Raw genomic sequence first — 22,415 nt, forward strand, 5'->3', positions numbered from 1 at the left:
TGAGTGCACGTTATGAAAATCTAATGCCTGATGTTACTCAACCTCCCTCCACCCCCAGGCCATGGAAAAATTGTCTTCCATGAAACCTTGGTCACTGATGCCAAGAAGGTTGAGGACCACTGCCCTAGATGATTGTAGTAACCTCCTAACTGATTATATACTTGTCCCTCTAGTCTGTTATCAACATAGTTGTCAGAGTGATACTGTTAAGACATAATCAGACCTTGTCAATCCTTTTCTTAAAACCATCCAGTGGTTTCTATCTCATTCAAAACAAAGCCAAAGTCTTGACCAGTGCATTTACCACTTTGACCTCCTCCTCTATGACTGCTTTCCTACTGCACTCCAGCCTCACAGGCCTTCTGACTCTTCCCTGAACACTCCAGACTTGTTCCTGTCCCAGTCCTCTACACTTGTTCCTCCCTCCTTCTGAAATACTTACTGTCCTTATGGCAGCCTCTTTCATTTCATTCAGTCAAATTTGTAGTAATGCCTTCTTAGGCCATCCTATCTAAAATTTTAACTCCCTTGTTCTATGCCTTCATTCTCTGCTTATTTTTCCCCTTAGTTTTATATTATGTTTTATACTATAAATTTTTACTTGAAGTTTTTTGTGTTATTGTTCATCTCCCTCACTAGAACATGTGTACCACAAGATAAGAATTTTTGTCTATTGTGTTTGCTGCTGTGTCCCTTGTTGTCTGAAATGACACACATCTCCCAGTAGTTAATCAGTAAATATTTGTAGAGTGGATGGATGATTGGAAAAGACAGTGCTTTTTTGATTATTGTTCAGTGCTTCAATCTGAAAAAATTGGGATTAATCCAGTAGAATCAGATTTATATAACACAGACATGCTTGAGGATATAATGCTGAAAGTAAGTATACTTGGAAATTTTTTGGAACAAATATTCAGAAGTTGTTGTATGTGCTAAGGATAATCTTCTGGGAGTAAACAAAGAGTACAGCTGTATAGAAGTTGACTTACTGCTGTTCATTGACAAAATATGAGAATATAATAGAACCATACAGTGAAAGTGAGTTTATTAATCTTTTACTCCAAGTAGATCAACCCTAAACTCTTCAAACATGACATGACTGACCTTGTGAAATTAAATACTCCCAACTATGTATGTGTGTGTGTATATATATGTGTGTGTATAGAAAGTGTGTGTGTGTGTGTATAGAAAGTGTGTGTGTGTGTGTGAGATTTTCTCTCTATATATAAAGTTAATATATATTAGAAAGTTGCTGAGAAATCTAGGTAAACTAGTAATTATTCATGTCAATATTGGTAGATTTTCTTAGATGTCTAAGAAGCCATTTGTAAAAGTTTCCCATTGTTGTCTGTATCAGCTTCTTAACTTTTTTCACTTTTCGATTATTACTTCCATCGTTTATGGTACATAACATTGTCTCAGTTCAGTGGCATAAAACAACAGGCATTTATTATCTCAAATTTTTGTGGGTCAGGAATCCAAAAGCAGCTTAGCTGGATGTCTGACTCAAACTCTGTCATGTGATGGCAGTTAAGATACTGGAGAGGGTTCACTGCTGCAATCTCAACTGCAAGCTGGACTGGGTGGTTAGAGGGTAGAGGTAGGAGACCAACCTCCAAGTTTACTCAGTGGTGTTGGCAGACCTTACTAACACCATAGCTCTTTCTCCTAGTGGGCCCTTCTCCAAGGCTGACTCATGAAGTGGCAGCTGACTTTCCCTAGGACCAAGACTGCAAACAAGATGGAAGCCACAATCTTTTTACAATCTAATCTCAGAAGAAACATCCCATCACTTCTGCCATTTTCTGTTCATTGAAGTAATTCAGGAGGTCCAGCACACGAAGAGAGGGGATTATACATCAGGAAATGGAGTTCACTAGGAGCCATTTTAGAGATTGCCTACCACAAATACTTTAATCTCTTCCCACAAGTTTGCTTGTTGTGATAACATGGCCATCAGTAATAAGGACTTGAACACAATTAGTTCATTGTCATCAAAGCTATATTCTTTTAGTTGATTTGTAAAAATAGAAAAATGAGCTTGAATGGGCAACTGTAGAAAAATGAATAGAGCAATGTCTTTGAGGTGTTAGAACATACTTTCAGGCATTGTGAAATAGCCATCTCTTAGGGAAGGAATAAGTTCAATATTTTCTACAAGGAGATGACATAAGCCCAAAGTAAGCAACTGCTACTTTTCTTTGTCACAACCAATTAAGATTCCCTCACTCTCTTGAAAATAAGACCAAGAGACAGTGTAATTAGTGGAAATGGTTTTGTTGTTGTTACGTTTAGTTTTGATATGTTGCTATATGTGGTATTTGAAGTAAAAGAACTCTGTTCCTAACAAGGCAGACCAAAACATTTTGTCCATAGGCAACGATTAGAGTAATATATGTTAAAACAGCTACTAAACAGAAGGTCAGCAATCTTTTTTCTGTTTCTTTTAGTTGATAGATTCTTCATTCAAGAATTTGATCTTTTGACTTTCCAAAGACCAGTAGCTCCTGATATTATGCTTGCTATTTAGTGGGTTCTAGAAAATTTTGTCTAACTTAATAAAATGTATCTTTCTAATTAATATTCCTCTCTGGAGTTTTTTGTCATTTGAGAAAATATTTGTTCTATTTTGTTGATGTCTTTGTAGAAGTTTTTCACACAATGTTTGGCATGCAGTAAATACTCAGCACATGTTCCTTTCTCTTTTGTAGAAGAAATATCCTAAATCTCTATGTAGTGTTAAGTGCTTTCATGGCATGCAGAACTAATATTTAATAGTGCATGGGAGTTACATATTTTTAAAGCACCTTAAATTTAAGGAATGAGTAACGTGGCTGTCTCTTATATTTCTGAATAGTTTTTACCACTCCTAACCCATATCTTGAATTACAATTGAAAGTAATTTGTGACTTGAGTAATTTTCAAAGCAAAATACTTGGGTAATTCCATTTTTCTCTTCCTACTTTCATTTTTACAAATTAAAACAAATATTTGATCATGCTTAAACCAAAATCTTTTTTGTGTGGAAATTAAAATTCCTTATAAATTATGATTATTACAATTGATGTGCATGTGCTTTCTACTTATAAACTAATGCTTTTTTCCTTGTCCTTTTGTTTCACTGCTGTTTCCATCCTGATGCATTTTGCTTCTTCCTGGTTTGGACTGTATTTGTTTGCTGCTCAATTACCCTGCATTAAAAGCTTCTTGGTGATAGCAAAGATGTCCTTGGGTCATCAAGTAAGTAGTTAAAGTTTGAATGGCATGTATGGGGACATGATAATATTTTGATATGTTCTTATGGAAGGCAAATGGTATTTCAGTATTGAAGTATTAAGCGTTCTACTTTTCCTTCCAGGAATTGAAATACAAGGTAAAGAATATAAATGGTCATTCAGTGCCCGGTGTCCGTCCGTTCTCGTCCATCTGAGATTGATAGACAGTGTTTGTATATTTACATCTTTATTATCTAAAGATACATTACTTACTTAATTACCTCATTTATAATTTAGGACCTCGTCTTCACAGTATTTCTTTCTACAGTTGACTTTCCAAAGACCAGTATCACAAGGTATAGATGTGGTTATCACAAGGTATAGATGTGGTTAAAGGAAATCACTGCGAGATGAAAGTGAGAAACACTTGTCAGAAATTTTACATAATAATTTGTTCATGAAAAATTTTTTATACTTTGGTTATTTCATAAGTGAAACACATTTTACCTTGGTGATTTAGAAGATATGCACTTTAAAATTCTATCTGCCTCAACAAATTTTACTGAGAGTTTTCTTTTTTTGAGGGTGGGAAGATACTACACTAACTCTTAGAGATACATAATGAATAAAACATGTCCTTTGCCTTTAAGGATAGTGTAGTTGGGAAGTGACAGGCAATTTTTGTTAAAATCATAGGATTACTGAGGTGAAAGGAACTTCAGAAATTATCTAATAAAGCATTAATTTTATAGATGAAGAACCTGAAGCCAAGAGCTTCAATGTCCAAGAAGTTAACCCTTTGCACTTGAAGACATCTCACAGATTACCTGCCAGCAACTCGACTGTACTTTTTTTAATGAAATAGTGAACAATGAATCACTGCATATTAAATTATATAGCATTGGAATCAATTATTTTATTAATGATATTTGGCTTATAATGGAATTTTGGATGTCATGGAACCTATTTATGACAAAAAAATCAAAATTTTTTATCTTATATATTTCTAACGTGGTAACATGTGAAACAGTCACTGACATACATTGCAGGTTGATTGATACATTTTGTGCAATAGTAATTTGTTTGATGTCTTTCGCCTGGTGTTTTTCTATTCAAGCAGACAATGCGGTCTCATTTTCTTTCTCCCATGTTAATAATATATAATTTAATATCCAATCTATGCACCACTGTGAAAGCACTTCATACATTCTCTTTTTACATAATGCCAGTTGATATTTTTATCATATTATTATTACAGTATATTATATTATTGATATAATATATATTCCATCTCTTTATTTGCTTTTTAATGCAGTTTGAGTGGAAAACTTCAAGGAAACATACATTTTTGAAAAATTTATGCTTTCATAAGTTTGTTCTGTATATTTCTTTATGTCCCCATTGCTGGATTTACAATGTCCCCTCACAGGGAACATCTGAGTGCAAAGGGTTAAAATTGGTTATTAGTCCAATATATCTTCCTACTGTTATTCAAGAGTCAGAATGCTACTATTAGTTTGCTGAATTCAAGTATAATCAAATAATTACAATTTTACTGCATCATTCATTAGGCAAAGATTTTAACTTTATTGAAGAGTAACGCAGAAAATTATGTCAATTTAGGAAGTTTTAGTATTTATTTCTAAATAATCTGACTGTTGCTCTGGGATTCATTGTTTTTCCTCGGCCAAAGAAAGGGACTGAATGAGATGATGTCAAAGGTTTCTTCAGTTATAAGCATTTTTGGTCTAGGTCAGTTGCTGTTTGTTATAGTATATATGTATTTTTTTAATAAACAGATTATTTTAAGTAATATGCTAAATTTCTTTTTTAGTCTTACTTGCAATAATTTAAAATATTATGTGTGTGTGTATATATATTCGTTACTATACAACCATCATTATTAAGATAGTAGAAATTTTAAACTAGATGAAATAACAAATCTCAAAACATTCTTATGTTTTATTCAGCCTTGTGATATTTGGTAAATAATTTCAATGGATTCTTCAGTTACTTTGATTACCTCGTGTGTTTAGATGTTGACTCCAGCGAGCTGAATGGTACTGCTGAACTTTATATCTAGAATAGCATTTTTAGCATTCACTGAAAGGTTTTATTAATATGTTAGGAATTAGGTTTTATAAACAAGTCCTTTAATTTTTACTTGGAATAGAAGAAATTTACTAAGGCTACATATTTTAAGAATATGTAAATAAAAATATATAATGTGTATTAGAGATGATTTTATAATGTACTTTGTCAACTATTAAAAAACTGGAGATGTATAATTACTTATTAGAGACCATATATCTTTTAAAGTGAAGTATAGTTGTCCCTTGAACAATACAGTTTTGAACTACATGAGTCTACTTACAAATATATATTTTCAATAAATAGATTTGAAAAATTTTCTGAGGTCTGTGACAGTTTGAAAAAACTGACAAACAGTGTAGCCTAGAAATAAAGAAAAATTTAAGAAAAAGTTATGTCATGAATGCATAATATATATGTAGATACTAGTCTATGTTTTCATTTACTGCCATGAAACATACACAGATATTATAAATTTAGAAAAACTTCCACACACACTTATATATCATTTGCAGCTGAGAGATATGTAAACCAATGTAAAGATACAGTATTAAATTATAACCATAAAATTAGCAGTAGTAATACTGTACTACTGTAATATTTGTAGCCACCTTCTATTGCGATTGCAGTGAACTTGTGTTACAATTTTCTACTTAAAATTAAAATGCCATTTGATGGTAATCATCTCATAAGCAGTTTGTCCCTCCAGTAACTTGTATATTGCAGTAAAAAGTGATCTCTTGTGGTTCTCATTTCATCATGTTTAGTCAATACTGTAAACCCTAGATAACACTAGGGACCCATATGAAGTGATGCTGCAAATGCTCGCAGGAGACAGAGAAAGGTTATGACATTTTTGAAAAAGGTTGAATTGCTTGATATGTACTGTCTGCAGATTGAGGTCTGCAGCTGCGGTTGCTGCCATTTCAAACAGATGGTTCATTTTATAAACAGTTAGTGGAAACTTACAGTATAGATAAATACAATAAAGTACTGTAAATGTCTTTTTCTTGTGTTTTTCTTAATATCGTTTTCTTTTTACTATCTTATTTTATTGTAGGAATATAGCATGTAATACATATAATATAAAATAGGTGTTAATTGGCTCTTCATGTTATGAGTATCTGGTCAACAGTAGGCCATCAGTAGTTCAGTTTTGGTGAATCAAAAGTTATATGCAGATTTTCGACCCCTTGGAGGATTGGAACCTCTAACCTGCACATTGTTCAAGGGTCAACTGTAATTTTATGGAACTTGATTAGGATCTATACTACTGAATGGAAAAACTACACTATAGATAACTGGCATATTTGAATATTTAATAAAAGGAATACCTTAGAAGAAATGGAGATTTAAGATTTACATACAGACTATTATTCATGGCTTTAAAATTTTATTTTAGCTTTCAGTTAGATTAAGGGTAAACATCAGACCTTGAAACTTGTAAAATTATCCAAATTTTATATTGATGAGTTGAATTCAGAAAGTAAAGACTTAGTTGTAATTAATATTCTACTTAGAAAGGGTAGCTGGTATACTAATTATATTACTATTAAGTATTCTGTGTGATTTCTACTATACTATATATTTCTACCATATATATTTCTACTGTACTATACTATATATTTCTACCATATTATATATTAAGATGAGTACATATTAAAATATTACATATTAAGATGAGCAAAGTAGGTTACTTTACTTCCACTACAAGTCGAACCAGCAGAGGGCACTGTAATGCTATCTTTGGTGAGTTAGTCAGTGAAACTACATCGGAATCATACAGTGATTCATTCGACAAATATCTATTCAGACATTTAGAGAGTATTTATTGAGTATCAGTTATGCTCTGAGAAATGCAGACAAAAACAAAGTTACTGCCCCTCTTAAACTTACATTCGAATAGTTTACTATTGTGTAGATGATGTAGGACATCATAGTGAATTTTATATTGCTCAGTCTCTTGTCCATATGGTTGTTAACGCTTGTGAATGGGATAAGGGAAATCAAGTGGAAAGATGGGCTTTCTGGGTATTTTTGTAAAGAGGTGCACTCTGTACATTGCTCTTTCTATGTACTCTCTCACTTCAGGTGATCCGTGTCATACAGTAATACCTCAGTCAGAAATGCATCAGAGGCCAGTTATGGTGGCTCATGCCTGTAATCCTAGCACTTTGGGAAACTGAGGCAGGAGGATTGTTGAGGTCAGGAGTCTGAGGCCAGCCTGGACAACATAGTGAGACTTCCCACCTCTGTTTAAATTTGCGGGGTTGGGGGGAAGCAGAATTAGAAAGAATAGAACTAAACTTACATTTCTCAAACTATTTCCTTTTGTATGTAGTAAAGTCTTTCAAGACCTGAATACCTAAGTCTATCTGCTGCTTTTCTTTTCTATCCTTGGGCCTGCCCCTAGAGCACATGATTAGACTGTATTTTTTTAAAACCATATTTTGCTTTTTAAAAAATAGTGGGGTTTTTTATTTTTTTAGACACATGCATATCACTAGGTTTTGCTTGGTTTTTAATTTAATTTTAAAACAATGGTATCATGCTGTATATAATCCTCTAGCACTTGCTTCTTGAAGTGAACTTTTTTTTCCCCAAGAGGTTTTTACTCTGTTACCTAGGCCAGAGTGTAGTGGCGTGATTATAGCTCACTGGAGCCTCAGATTCCTAGGCTCAAGTGATCTTCCCATTTCAGCTTCCTAAATAGCTAGGACTACATGCACGTGCCATGATATCCAGCTAACTTTTTTTAGAGACTGAGGTGTCACAGTGTTGTTCAGGCTGATCTCAGACTCCTGGCCTCAAGAGATCCTCCCACCTCAGCCTCCCAAATAGCTGGGTGAGCCACTGAGCCCGGCTGTAATTGACATTTTATTTTTAATATTCAGCAATGTTGTTTGGTATAGAACTAGATCACTCATTTTTAGTGCTGTATACACTTTCATTATATACATGTGGCATAATTTATTGAAATTAATTTATTTTGTTTTCAATTGTTTTTTGCTATTATGAACAATGTTGCTGTGGACATTTTTATTCTTGTCTCTTGGTGCATATCTGTAAAAGTTTCTCTAGATACCAAGAGTAGAATTGTTGGACCCATAAGGTTTTCCGTTTTCTTTAAGATAGCTCCAAATTGTCTTCCAAAGTGCTTGTAGCCATATATAATCCACCAGCAGTTCTTAAGACATCTTGATTCCATCTTCTTCGGTATTTGATATTATCAGACATTAATTTTTATTATACTGCATATGCAATCTTTATTTTATTGTGATCTTGATTTGTATTTCTCTCATTACTAAAGAAGATGAACATCTTTTCATGTATTGATCTCCTATTTTCATTTCTTCTCTCATGAAATCACTGTTCAAGTCTTCCCCTCATTTTTCTATTATGTTGTTGGTCTTTTTCTAATTGATTTATAGAAGTTATATTTTTAAGAACATTCTGGATACCAGCCTTTTGTTAATTATATGTGTTGAGATATCTTCTCCTGTTTTGTGCTTTTTCTTTTCAGTTTATTTTTGGTAACTTTTGATTAAATTAATTTGTACTTTTAAGGTAGTAGAATTTATCATTTTTTTGTTAGTACTTTGTTGTGTCTTTTTAAAGGAATAATTTCCTACCCTAAGTTTACATTCTAAAAGCTTTCAAGTTTTGCTTTTTATATTTTGTCTTTAATCATTATAGAGCTATTCTTTGTGTGTGCTATGAGGAAGAGATCTATTTTTCCAATATGGATAATCAGTTAATAACCTCATATCATTCATTGAATAGTCTATCTCTGTCATATATTTGGGCTCCTCATGCGTGTGTCTATTTCTTTTTTTTTTTGAGTTGGAGTCTCACTCTGTCGCCCAGACTGGAGTGCAGTGGCCGCTTCTGGCCACCGCAGCCTCGCCTACTGGGCTCCGGTGATTCTTCTGCCTCAGCCTTCCGAGTAGCCGGAATTACAGGCGCGCGCTACCACACCCAGCTAATTTTTTGATTTTATTGTAGAGATGAGGTCTCGCCTGCCCAGGCGAGTCTCGAACTTGCGGGCTCAGGCAATCCACTCACCTCAGCCTCCCAAAGGTGCGGGATTACAGACTGAGCCACCAAGCCCGGCTGTGTGTGTCTATTTCTAAAAGCTGTCTGTTATGCTCTTTAGGTCAATTTGTCTCTCCACATCAATACCGTACATTTAAAATTTCAGTAATTATTTTTAGGAATCAAGTGAATCTTGGATTTAGTAACTGAAGGAACCACCATATACTTTCTGATGATGAAGTTTTATGAAAATATAAAGTTAGTTGATTGATTCATGCAACAGAATTTTATTGAACATCTTTAGTATGCCAGGACACAACAACTTTAATGTGCTGGGGAATGTACCAGGACCTGAGAATTTATGGGAAAATAAGGCAGACAAAATTTCCTTCTTTCATGGAATTTAAGGTCTAGTGGAAGAAAGCTGACAGTAAGCAAATAAATCATATCATCTCATATAATGATAAGATACAGTGAAAACCATGTGGATAAAGTGATAGCATATAACTATAAAGGGGTGGGCACAAATGTTATGTTAAAATTAATGACTTATTTATCAAAAAGCACCATAAAGAAACCAAAGGGCTTTTCTGAAGGCATGACATTTGAACATAGACAACAAATTAGAGGAGCCAATGGTATGAACATCTGGGGTAGAAGTATTCCAGGTAGAAGGAGCAAGAGATAAAAAGGCCCTAAAACTGTGGCAAGATGGCCTCTTTTGAGGCATACCAAGAAGACCAATGACAGGAGCCAAGCTAGTTGATAGGAGAGTTGATAGGAGAGTTGATAGGAGAGTGGTGGAGAATGAGGTTGGGTATAGTGGAAAGCCATTGAAGATATTTCTGCATGATGGAAATCTGATATATGACTTTAAAAGATTGCTTGGCTTTCTGTGTAGAGAATGAACTCTATGCAGCAAGGAGCAAGATGGTAAGTAGAATTCTGCTACTGTGGTCCAGTGAAAAGGTCATGGTGGCTTGGATCAGGGTGGTTGTTGTTGGCAGTGAGGCAAAACTGGGATTCCGGATAAATTTTGAATGGAGATTCTAAAGATTTCACAAATGAATTGGATGTGAGGTATAAAACAGAGAGAGAGAGAGAGAGAGAGAGAGAGAGAGAACCAAAGAACACATCTAAGGTTTTTGGCATGAGAAAGTAGGGAGAGAGGGCCAGTGATGGCACCAACTGAAACCAGGTAGAGGCAGGTTTGGAGGATAAGCAGAATCAAGAATTATGTTCTAGATAATTTTGAGGTGCCTGTAAGTAATAAAGAGGTGATTATAAGGCAGACAGTTGAGTATGTGAGTTTGAGTTTAGGGAGAGATGATACAGCTAGAGGTATAAAGTTAAGAGTCATCTATAGATTTTTTTTTACTTGGTGGGAAAGTGATTTTTTATATCTTAAGTTGGATGCTAGGTAAAAGTGTTTTTGTATTTTTACTGTGAAATATAAGGGACTAAAATACAATTTTGAAAATTTTAGCAAAATAGAAAACAAATTAAAGCAATTTGATCTGAAAGATTTGGTGATAAAAATGTGAAAGTGAAATTCTGATTGTTTAAGTTTAAAATTAAACCTGGAGTGAAGACCAAATCATCCTTTCTTAAGATGAAACTCAAGTCTGTAAGGCAGAAAGCACAGAACATGCACTGAAAGAGTATGGAGACCCTAGGGTACTGTGCACTTACCCGTGATTAGCCTGTTGCTTCACTGAGTGTTTTCTCTCTCTCTGAATCTGGGCATTGCTTTCCTGTATTAGTAGGTTGGCAAATGGGTGAGAAGCAACTTCACAACACTATTTAAATTGGTTATTGAGACAGACTTTGGAGCCAAACGATTCAAAGTTGGAATCTTGCTTCTATTATTTAGTCTCAGAAAGGCAATCTCTGAACTTCAAGTACTGCCATCTCTGAAACAGGTGTTATACTGACTCTCCATGATCATTAGAAATTTTAGTGAACATAAAATATTATTTTATACTGCTAATACTTTGTAATTTTTTATGATTGCTAGTGGGGCCAAGTATCTTCTTCGTTTATTGACCATTTGTATTTATTCTGTGAAATGGGGTTGTCTTTTGCTTATTGTTCTGTTGGCAAATATAGAGTTAATAGCACAGTGAAAGTTACACAGTAAACCTTGGGGTGCCCTTCATTAATAGTTAAATGTATTTTTTGTTTTTTATAATGTCTATAAATTATATATTTGACTTATGTTTACCTGGCGATTCCTCTTGGATCAATAGCAAATCAACATGAAAACAAAACTATTATGTGAATTTATTAAAGTATTAAGTTGTTTTAGTCATAATTCTATTTCATGCTATTGACTATGTCATATTGTAAATAAGTGACTTTAGTACTAATTAATTTTCTCTTTTTTCCTTGAGCTGTTGTAGCAAACAGTGACGAATCTCAACTTCTGACACCAGGAAAAATGAGCCAGCGCCAAGGGAAAGAATCTTATCCAACACCAACCAAAGATTTGCATCAGCCATCTCTTAGTCCAGCAAGTCCTCATGGCCAGGGTAAGAAGTTGTAGTTTTAATGTTTGTTTAACGAGAGAGAGAAAAGGAGAATAACATTTTAGGTCTATCATAATTTTTTTTCTTTTAAACTATTAAGTTTTATAAGGTTTTTTGTTTTGTTTGGGTCATCTATAATACTCTTGAAATGAGTACACTTTCCTTTAGTGTCCTTTAATTTCTCTTATAGTTGCAACATATTTGTTAGTTATACCATTCTTCTAATTTGGTGAATTTTCACACTTTTTGGACCCTTGGTTCCTCGTGGCTTCTTTATGTTCTTAAAAATTATTGAAGACCCTGAAGAGCTTCTGTTTATGTGGGTTATATCTATTGATATTTTCTCTATTGTAAATAAAAACTAAGAAGTTAAAATAAAAAACTAATTACATGTTATTATAAAAGTTTTTTATTAAAAATTACTATATTCCCTCCCCCCCTTAAAAAATTGCTTGATAAGGGTGGGATTATTTACCTCAGGATTTTTCAAACTTGGCTCTACTGACATTTTGGCCTAGATAGTTCTTTGTTGTGGAGAGAAGTGCATTGTAGTGTGTTTAGCAGGATCCCTGGCCTCTAGCCAGTGGATGCCAATAGCACTTTTACCTGTTGTGACAACCAGAAATGTCTCCAGATACTACCAAATGTCCCTTGAGGGGCAAAATCATCCTTGATTGAGAACTATTTTTTGATTGTTTTTGTAAATCTTTTAAATGTCTGGCTTAAAAGACACCTGGGTTTTCATATCTGCTTCAGGAATCTGTTGTGATGTGATGATTTGACTGAAGTATATGAATAAAGTCTGCCTTCACATATATATAGTTGGAAAAGGAGGATTACATTAATAGCTTTTATACATAATTATAGATATTCTTCTTTGATAATACTTGACAGTTAGTCATTTTTATAATGTTAATTGCAATATGGAATCTCAAACTGTATCAGAACACTTTCCATACTCTGTTAAAATTCATTGGTCTGTTCTGAATTTTGAATGGCTCTTTACTTATGCATGATTTTGTAACATTATGCATTAGTGATTTGGAAAATATCTGAACTGAATTATGCAGCTCTTCCAAGTGTTGACAGACTAAAAAATATAGTACGGAGAAATGTTTTATGTATACTTCTCATGCTGTTGCATGGAATATTAAAACTGTGTATACTAAATATTTGAGATTATTAGTGGTTACTGCTTCATTAAGGACATTTGTAAGTGAAACTGGCATTCTTTTAGTGTGAGGGAATGCCCATGAATAATTCAGTGACTGCTACTACAGTTTGGTGCCTCTGCCTTAGTTTGTGCTCAGGTGCCAGCAATTTTATTGCTTTTGCACCAGCAGTGAAAATGTCAACATAATAAAAAGTACTGCGAAACTAGTTTTGATCTTGTAGACCCTTTGGAAGGGTCTTGGGAACTCTAAGAGGCTCATGGATCACACTTTTTTTTTTTTAGTTGGAGTCTCTCACTCTGTCACCCAGGCTGGAGTACCGTGGCACACTCGTGGCCACTGCAGCCTTGACCTGCTGAGCTCAGGTGATCTTTCCACCTCAGCCTTCCAAGTAACTTCCAAGCCACCATACCCGGCTAATTTTTTTATTTATTGTAGAGATGAGGTCTCGCCAAGTTGGTCAGGCTAGTCTCGAATCCCTGGTCTCAGGCAGTCTTCTCGCCTCAGCCTCCCAAAGTGCTGGAATTACAGGCTTGAACCACTGTGCCCAGCACGCTTTTTAATTTATAATTGATCAATTTTGTATAGTGGATTTACTCCTTAAGCAAAAGTTTTTAAGTCAAGTGTTCTGAATTCTCCTGTGGCACTACTCTGTTGTGACGAAAGGACTTTGCCTTTTAAAATATTACTTAGAGTAAATTGTAGACTTCATGATTTTATGCCCCAAAATTCTTAACATTATCTCTAAAAAATTAACACTTTTTATGTAACTGTAAAACCTCTATTACATCTCGGTGTCTCAGCCTGTAATCCTGTGCTTTGGGAGGCTGAGGTGAGTGGATTGCCTGAGCCCACGGGTTCGAGACCCATCTGGGCAACTTGGCGAGACCTCATCTCTACAATAAATCAGAAATTAGCCGGGCGTGGTAGTGCGCGCCTGTAGTTCCAGCTACTTGGAAGGCTGAGGTAGAAGGATCGCTGGAGCCCAGCAGGTAGAGGCTGTGGTGGCCGGGAGCAGCCTCCAGTCTGGGTGACAGAGTAAGACTCCAACTCAAAAAATAAAATAAAATATTACTTAAATTTGGTGTTCTGAAAGTTCATATATATTTAGGTTATCAACTATTTTTAAAAATTAAATTTAGAGTTCTAAACATTATATTATACTGTGTGTAATTAGTCAGGTTTTGTGTAACTATAAATTATCCTTTGAAATTAAGCTTTATAACTTCTTTTAGAATGAGTACTAACTGGTAAGTAGTAAGTTACATGATCATTTTCTACTTTATTTCAGTGGAAAATCTTTTTCTAGTCATGTGTTAGAAATACTTTTATTAGCATTGTAGGAACAATAAAAATTTTATATAACAAGATTAAAATAATTACTATGCTAACATTTATTGCTTAGTTGTTTAGGGTATTTTTGGAAAATTAGCATTTTTGTTGCCAAAATGCTTTCTTGAAGACCTGACAATGGACATATGGTATACACTGTGGTATAAATAAACTTCATTAAGATAAAATTCTGAAAGGATGCAACTGACCTGGTTTTTTATATTCTGTGCACTGTAATTTTGACTGTAATAAATATGAGTCATCTGATTCATGTATCTGTGTACTAGAATATAGAATTCTTTAACTCAGGACTTAATGAACCAATGAAAGAGTTACTAATAGTTAAAACTACCCTCATTTCTATATAACATGAACATTTTCAGGCAAATAGAGTAGTTGAGAGAAAAGTAGAGTGACCACTAATATACCCATTGCTGAGATTTAAGAAATTATTTGCCTTTTGTTAATAATTTATTTGGGAGTAGAGCTAAAATATTTAGAGTGAATTATAGACTTCATGATTTTATGCCCCAAAATACTTAACATTATCTCTAAAAAATTAGCATTTTTAATATAACCGTAAAACCTTTATTACATCTAACAAAATTAATGATAATTACTTAATATAACCTAATACCTAGTCCATATTTAAATTTTCCCTGTGTTCCCCAAGTCTTTGAAGTGGGCTTGTTGAAACCAAATAAAGTTCATACATCTTATTTATTTATGTCATTACATCCTTAATCCTGAAGAGTCTCCTTGTTTACTTTTGTTTTCTCTTGTGCCTTTGACTATTTTTTTATTTTTTTGAGTCAGAGTCTTACTCTGTCGCCCACGCTAGAGTGCAGTGGCACACTCATGGCCACCTCTGTGGCCTGCAGAAACCTTCTGCCTCAGTCTTCCAGGTAGCTGGAACTACAGGCACATGCAACCTTGCCCAGCTAATTTTTGTTTGTTTGTTTATTGTAGAGACAAGATCTGGTCAAGTTGCAAGAAGCTGGATCAGTGTTTTATTAGAGTGTTCAACTTTTTGGGATTTGTTTGATTACTTCCTTGGAGTACTGTTTAATTTGTTTGTCTGTCTTCTGTATTTTATGTAAACTGGAAGTTAAATGCAAAGCCTTGATTATGTCAGTGCAGAGCATTTTTGGCAGGAATACTTTATAAGGGTGTGAGTATGGGCAAGATATTTCATGCTGCATCACATGAATTGACTGTTGTCTGATTGTTGCACTGTTAAGTAATGTGACTGATCAGTAGGTTCAGGTGGTGACGGCCTGATTCTCTTCATTGAAAAGTTGAATTTTTTTCCCTCTTTTGTGATCCAAAATTAAAAACAGAGATGATATATTTGGCACCCTGCAAAAATTGTGTTCCCCATCAACTTTTCAGCAAAAGATGTTTGCATTCTTTGATGATCATTAAGGTGTGCCCAGACTCACACCCTATATAAAGTATTCCTGCTAAAAATTCTCTGCACCGACATAATCAAGGCTTTGCATTTAACTTCCAGTTTACATAAAATATAGAAGACAGACAAACAAATTAAACAGTACTCCAAATTAGTTATTAGGAACTAAAAAATGATGATGATGATGATGATTATTTTTTGAGTTGGAGTCTCACTCTGTCGCCCAGACTGGAGTGTAGTGGCCGCTTCCTACCACTGCAGCCTCAACCTGCTGGGCTCCGGCGATCCTTCCGCCTCAGCCTTCCAAGTAGCGGAATTACAGGCATGCGCTACCACGCCCGACTGATTTTTTTATTTATTATAGAGATGAGGTCTCGCTGCTCAGGCGGGTCTCGAACCCGCAGACTCAGGCAATCCACTAACCTCAGCCTCCCAAAGGCGCGGGATTACAGGCTGAGCCACCGAGCCGGCTATAATTATTTTTTAATTGTCATTCTTTTTACATCTGTTAGTGAAGATTTTCTGGAAAGAACAGGTAATTCAGGGTTACTTGGTAAATATGAAATATGGTTCCTATAGGAAAGGCAGGATAAATGGGCATTTGTTTCCTGCCAAGTGCTAGTTTTTAGATTGAAGGATAATGTATAGTTTGCTTCCAGCAGTGACAGTTTTTTGGCCTTGTAAGTTTTTTTAATATCATGAAGAACTCATGCATTATTGTGTATTCATTATGTTTCAGTCATTGGTAAAATGAAGATAATATTTAGTGCACAAGATTTTTATAAAGTTGAAAATTAGTTAATATATATAAAAAGCTTAAAGCCTGATAGTTGATAGCTGATGTAATAATAACAACACAGCCAGGCTCAGTGGCTCAGCCTGTAATCCCAGTGCTTTGGGAGGCTGAGGTGAGTGGATTGCCTGAGCCCACGGGTTCGAGACCCACCTGGGCAACTTGGTGACAGAGTGAGACTCCAACACAAAAAAATTAATAATAATAATAATAACAACAACAATTATTATTATCAATATTTTAAATAAAGATTTATTCTATTTTAGTTGAAGACTGATTTTTAGACTTTGCTGTACTTTAGCATCTTCTAGAAGCTCATTTAGAACTTCTTCTAATATGAATGACCCATGTACAACACTCTGATTTTTGCATTTAAAGCAACCAATGTTAGTTATATCTTGATCTCTGTCTAAGTGTTCTAGGGCAAGTTTATGAATAAATTAATATGTGTAAAGTGAATTATGTATTAGATGTACTTCTTTGTTAGAGTCAACCTATTGGCTTTCTGTAAAGCAAATAGCTCCCTATGGCTTGTCCATTGAAATTTCATATCACAGTTTTCAGATATCAGAGTTTTGTTTGAAATAACATACACTTGTTAACTCTTATGATGAAGACTGACTCTTGGAGGTGGTATACAGATATCTGGAACAGTGGTCCCCAACATTTTTGGCATCAGGGACTGGTTTCGAGGAAGACAATTTTTCCACTGACCAGAGGGAGGGAAGATAATTTCAGGATGATTCAAGCACATTACATTTATTGTGTACTTTATTTCTATTATTATGTTGTAATATATAATGAAATAATTATATAACTCACCATAATGCAGAATCAGTGGGAGCCCTAAGCTTGTTTTCCTGCAACTAGATGGTCCCGAAGTGTGTTGCTTATGTCCGTCTACTCCATAATCTTGTTTTGGTTGCTGGTACTGCAGAAAACCCTGCTTCACAAAGAGGATGTTGGAAATGAAAGCAGGCTTTTCAGTGCTTTTGTGGCAATTTCCACCTTGACTTTAATCCAGAACATATGGCAGTTTGAAGTTGTCTCAAACATACTTTTAAGGCCACTGTCATTTGCGATCTCAAGCAGTTGATCCTCTTCTAGCACAGACAAAGTCGATTCACCTTGTTTATTTACAAGTAAGTCACGGATCCATTTCTTCCAGTTTAGGAGTCTTCCAGTTTGTAGTTGGGAAGTGATGCGCAAACTATTTTGAAAGCTGAGATAGGTGACCATGCACCAGTTGGGAGAAAGAAGGCCCTGGCTCAGTCTCTTAAAATCTCCACTAATGTCTGAAACATGTCAAAAATCCCAGTGTTCACTCATCACCCCCATAATTCCATTTTGGCTTTGAATGTAGCCACTTTATCTACCAACTTGAACACAGTTGTCATTCTCCTCTGAAGTGACAGATTGAGTTCGTTGAGCGTTTCACACAGGTAAGTGTTACAGCCCATTTTGTGGCACTGAAATGTGCTGCCAGTGGTGACTGTTTTTCTAGAATAATCTCTGGAATGGCTCTCATAACTCAAAAACTCTGGCTAGTGATCTACCTTTAGAAAGCCATCTCACTTCTGTGAGTGAAGATGTGTGTGCTCAACTTCTATCTCCTTACAGAGCTGTGTGAACAAATGTGAGTTAAGGGCATGCACTTTAATGTGGTTGATAATTTAAATCACATCCTGCAAAATGTTAAATTCAGGTGACATTTTTAGGTTAACCAGCATTTCTCTGTGGATGACTCAGTGCATAGACTCATGTTCAGAAACAACCTCTTTTACCCAAGTAGTGAAACCAGAAAGCTGTTCAATCATGGCAGCTTTTCTGTCCGTGCATATACTGACACAATTCAGTTTTCCTGATATGTAATCAATCAAAGACTTGAATAGTTCTGCAGCTGTGGTATTGGTTAGCAACAAAAGTGCACAAAATATATCCTCATGCACATCCTTCTGAAAAATATATTGCACAAAAACAAGCATTGTTGCCTTGTTGTCAACATCGGTAGACTCATCAACCTGTGTTGTGTACAGCAGTGACTCATTAATCCTAACAATTGTACCTCAGTATCCTCTGCTATTTCATCAATTCATTTAGTTATGGTGCTAACTGAAAGAGGAACAAATGCCACCTTTTGAATTGCAACCTTTCCTAAAAGTTCATGACAAATGACCTTAGCAGTATGCAGGATCAACTCTTCACCAATAGGAAAGGGCTTCTTTGTTTTAGCAATTCGGTTAGCCACTAAGAATGACGTTCTCATTTGATGAAGTGATGGCCATCAATAATTGCTTCTGTTCTTCATGTTCACATTTTTTCTTTTGAAAAACTCCAAGGGCACATCTTTTAATGCAGGGTATTTGGTCTCCGTGTAGCTAAGCAGTTTTGAAGGTTTCTTGGCTCCAATGAATAGATGGTTGTCACATATTATGCAAAGCAGGCATGGAGAATGTCAATCACCTGTTTTTTGTTTGTTTGTTTGTTTTTTGAGTTGGAGTCTCACTCTGTCACCCAGACTGGAGTGCAGTGGCCGCTCCCGGCCACCGCAGCCTTGACCTGCTGGGCTCTGGCGATCCTTCCACCTCAGCCTTCCAAGTAGCTGGAACTACAGGCGCGTGCTACCACACCCGCCTATTTTTTTGATTTATTGTGGAGATGAGGTCTCGCACCTGTTTTAATGAAACTGTAATTTAAGTAGGACTCTTGGTATTTCCTTTTCAATGCAGCTTTCTTTTTGTTGACAGTCTAAGAATATTCTGCTGTCTCATTGGGTCTTTCCCCTTTTTCAAAAATCTCTCCAGTGACATTTGTTTTTTACTCATTTTGGCTAGGGTTAGCTTGTGGACTTACTAAAACTGTTACTGAGACAAGTATCATTGTGGGAAAGAGGCACAGACGGAAGTGGTAAATAAAATAATGGGTGGACCATGTGCAGACTAAAATTTAAGTGTTGGATTCTGACTTAAAGCCTGTTACCAGATGCAGCTATGCAACTGAAGTACATCAACTCACTTGCCACTCACTGATAGGGTTTTGATATGAGTCTGCAAGAAATTGATTTGTTATGGTCTCTGTGCAGTCAAATCTCACTGCCAATTGGTAACCCTTTGCATTTAGAGACATCTTGCGGATCGCCTACCAGAAACTCAATCACACTTTTTTACGAAATAGTGAAAAATGTATCACTTCATATTAAATAGTATAGCTTTGGAACCAATTATTTTATTATGGTGGTATTTGGCTTATAGTGGAAGTTTGGACATTGAGGAACATATTTATGAATGCATTTCTGAATGCAAATAGTTAAGAGTTCCAAAAGCTTATTGATAATAATATAACAGCTAACATTTAAAGGTCCTCATGCTTTTATATACATTAGCTCAAAATTTTATATCTTTTTTTTTTTTTCGAGTTAGAGTCTCACTCTGTTGCCCAGACTGGAGTGCAGTGGCTGCTCCCGGCCACCGCAGCCTTGACCTGCTGGGCCCCGGCGATCCTTCTACCTCAGCTTTCCGAGTAGCTGGAATTATAGGCACGCGCTACCACGCCCGGCTAATTTTTTGATTTTATTGTAGAGATGAGGTCTTGCCTGCCCAGGCGGGTCTCGAACCCGCGGGCTCAGGCAATCCACTCACCGTAGCCTCCCAAAGGCGCGGGATTACAGTCTGAACCACCGAGCCCAGCTAAAATTTTATATCTTATATTTTTCTAATGTGAGGTAGCATGTGAAACAATCATCAGCATGCATTGCAGATTACTGATACATGTTTTGCAATAGTAATTTCTTTGATGTCTTCTACCTGGTGTTTTTCTGTTTAAGCAGACAATGCGGTCTCATTTCTTTCTTCCCACATTAATAATATGTAATTTATTGTCCAGTCTGTTGTTCAAAGATGTGGAAGGATGCACTCATGATTCCTAAAAACCACTTCTCAACTGATTGGTATAGATATTCCATCTCTTTTTTTGCTTTCTTGTACAGTTTGAATGGAAAATTTCAAGGAAACATACATTTTTTAAAAATTTGCTCTTGCATAAATTTGTCCTGTATAATCACCAGCACTATCTTATGTACCCTACGAGGGGACATCAGAGCAGTTTACTAGATTGATTATGAGGGACATCAGAATGCAAAGGGTTAATCTGTATTTGCAGCTGCTTCCCAGTGCTAGCTTCACCACCTCACCTCTACTTCAGATCATCAGGCATTAGATTCTTACAGGGAGCATGCAACCTAGATCCCTCACGTGTGTAGTTCACAACAGAGTTTGCCCTCCTATGAGAATCTGTTGCTGCCACTGATTTGACATGAAGCAGAGCTCAGACACTAATGGGAACTACGGGGAGTGATTGTAGATGAAGTTTAACTTACTTGCTGCTTCACCTTCTGCTGTGTGGCCGGATTCCTAACAGGCCAGTGACTGCAGCCCAGGGGTTAGTGACCCCTGGTCTAGAAAATATCTTTGATGCATTTACCATGTCTCAGCTATTCATGACCATACCTGAACTTCTGAATGCAAATAAGTAAGAATTCCAAAAGCTTATTGATAATAATATAATAGCAGCTGCATTTAGAGATCCTCATGCGTTTATATACATTAACCCATGGAATTCTTACAAGAACCTTATGGTGTATAAATCATTATTTTCCCCACTTTACAAATGAGGAAACTGGTAAGGGTAATTTCCTTCCCTAAGATTATGGTATGTGATAAAGTTGGTAAGGGTAATTTCCTTCCCTAAGATTATGGTATGTGATAAAGCTAGGATTTAAACCTAGATAAAACTCAAGCTTGTTTTTTTTTTTTAAGTTTCAATCAATTTTTTCATTATATTTTTGAGACTCTAAATTTTTTGAACTTTAACTCTGTCTTTTGATAAAATTCTATTATGTGTATAATGTTTGTTTGGAGTTTTTTTCCCCTATTTCTTTTGGACAGTACCTAGGAGTGCAATTGCTGAGTCATATAGTGACTGTGCGTTTTACTTCATAAGAAATGGCCAAACTGTTTTCCAAAGTATTTGTACCATTTTTACATTACTGTTTGCTGTGCGTGGGCAATCCAGTTGCTCTGCATCCTTGATCTTTTTAATTTTAGCCATTCTAGTGGGAGTATAGTGTGGTATCACATTGTGGTTTTCATTTGCATTTCTTTGATGCAAATTATATTGAGCATCATTTCATATGCTTATTGGCCACTTTTATATCTTTTTTTGTGAAGTGTCAGTTCGTATTTTTGCTCATTTAAAAATGGACTTGTTTGTATTACTATTGAGTTTTAAGCGTTCTTTAATATATTTTAGTATCATCTTTTGATAGCTGTGTGTATTTTGAGTATTTTCGTCTGGTCTTGGCATGCCTTCTTATTTTCTTAATGGTTTCTTTCAAAGAGCATATGTTTTTAATTTTGTTGAGTCCCAACTTAATAAATTTTCCTCTAAGATTCAAGTTCTTTTTTCCTATTAAAGAAATCTTTGCCCACCCTGAAGTTGCAAACAACACTTTCTGTGATTTCTTACAGAAATTATATATTCTCAAGGCTCTGATTTCTCTCTTCATTTTCATTCTTTCTTTTGCAATCCTGGATTGAGTCTTCACATTTCATGCCTGCATTACCTAGTACCTCAACCTCCTAACTGCTATCAGGACCTCGCCCTCCAATATGCTAGAATCACTCTTTCTTAACAAAACAACCAAATAAAAGTTACTGCTACATATTTTGGTAAGATTATGATGGGTTCAGGATTCTTATAGATGTGTATGACTGGAGAACCATGTACATAAATAATGTGAATAAAGAAATAGAGAATTTTAAATGGAAATGCCACTTTTTA

The 22,415-nt window shown here is 35.4% G+C and overlaps 1 protein-coding gene across 3 annotated transcripts in view; it reads left to right on the forward strand.

Annotated features, from left to right (window-relative positions):
• OSBPL8 (oxysterol binding protein like 8) overlaps nucleotides 1–22,415 on the forward strand; it is a 193,490-nt gene that overhangs the window by 89,920 nt on the left and 81,155 nt on the right. For 2 of the 3 annotated variants that reach the window (XM_008059784.1, XM_008059786.1), the window contains exons 3-4: nucleotides 3,204–3,240; nucleotides 11,735–11,872. In XM_008059784.1, the coding sequence (XP_008057975.1) occupies nucleotides 3,204–3,240; nucleotides 11,735–11,872 (175 nt within the window). The remainder of the gene's footprint in view (nucleotides 1–3,203; nucleotides 3,241–11,734; nucleotides 11,873–22,415) is intronic. The other variant, XM_008059787.1, reaches the window with a different exon arrangement.

Source organism: Carlito syrichta, unplaced genomic scaffold, assembly GCF_000164805.1.
Source record: "Carlito syrichta isolate Samal-C Ts95f unplaced genomic scaffold, Tarsius_syrichta-2.0.1 Scaffold304360, whole genome shotgun sequence".
In the NCBI taxonomy this organism is placed as follows: Eukaryota; Metazoa; Chordata; class Mammalia; order Primates; family Tarsiidae; genus Carlito; species Carlito syrichta.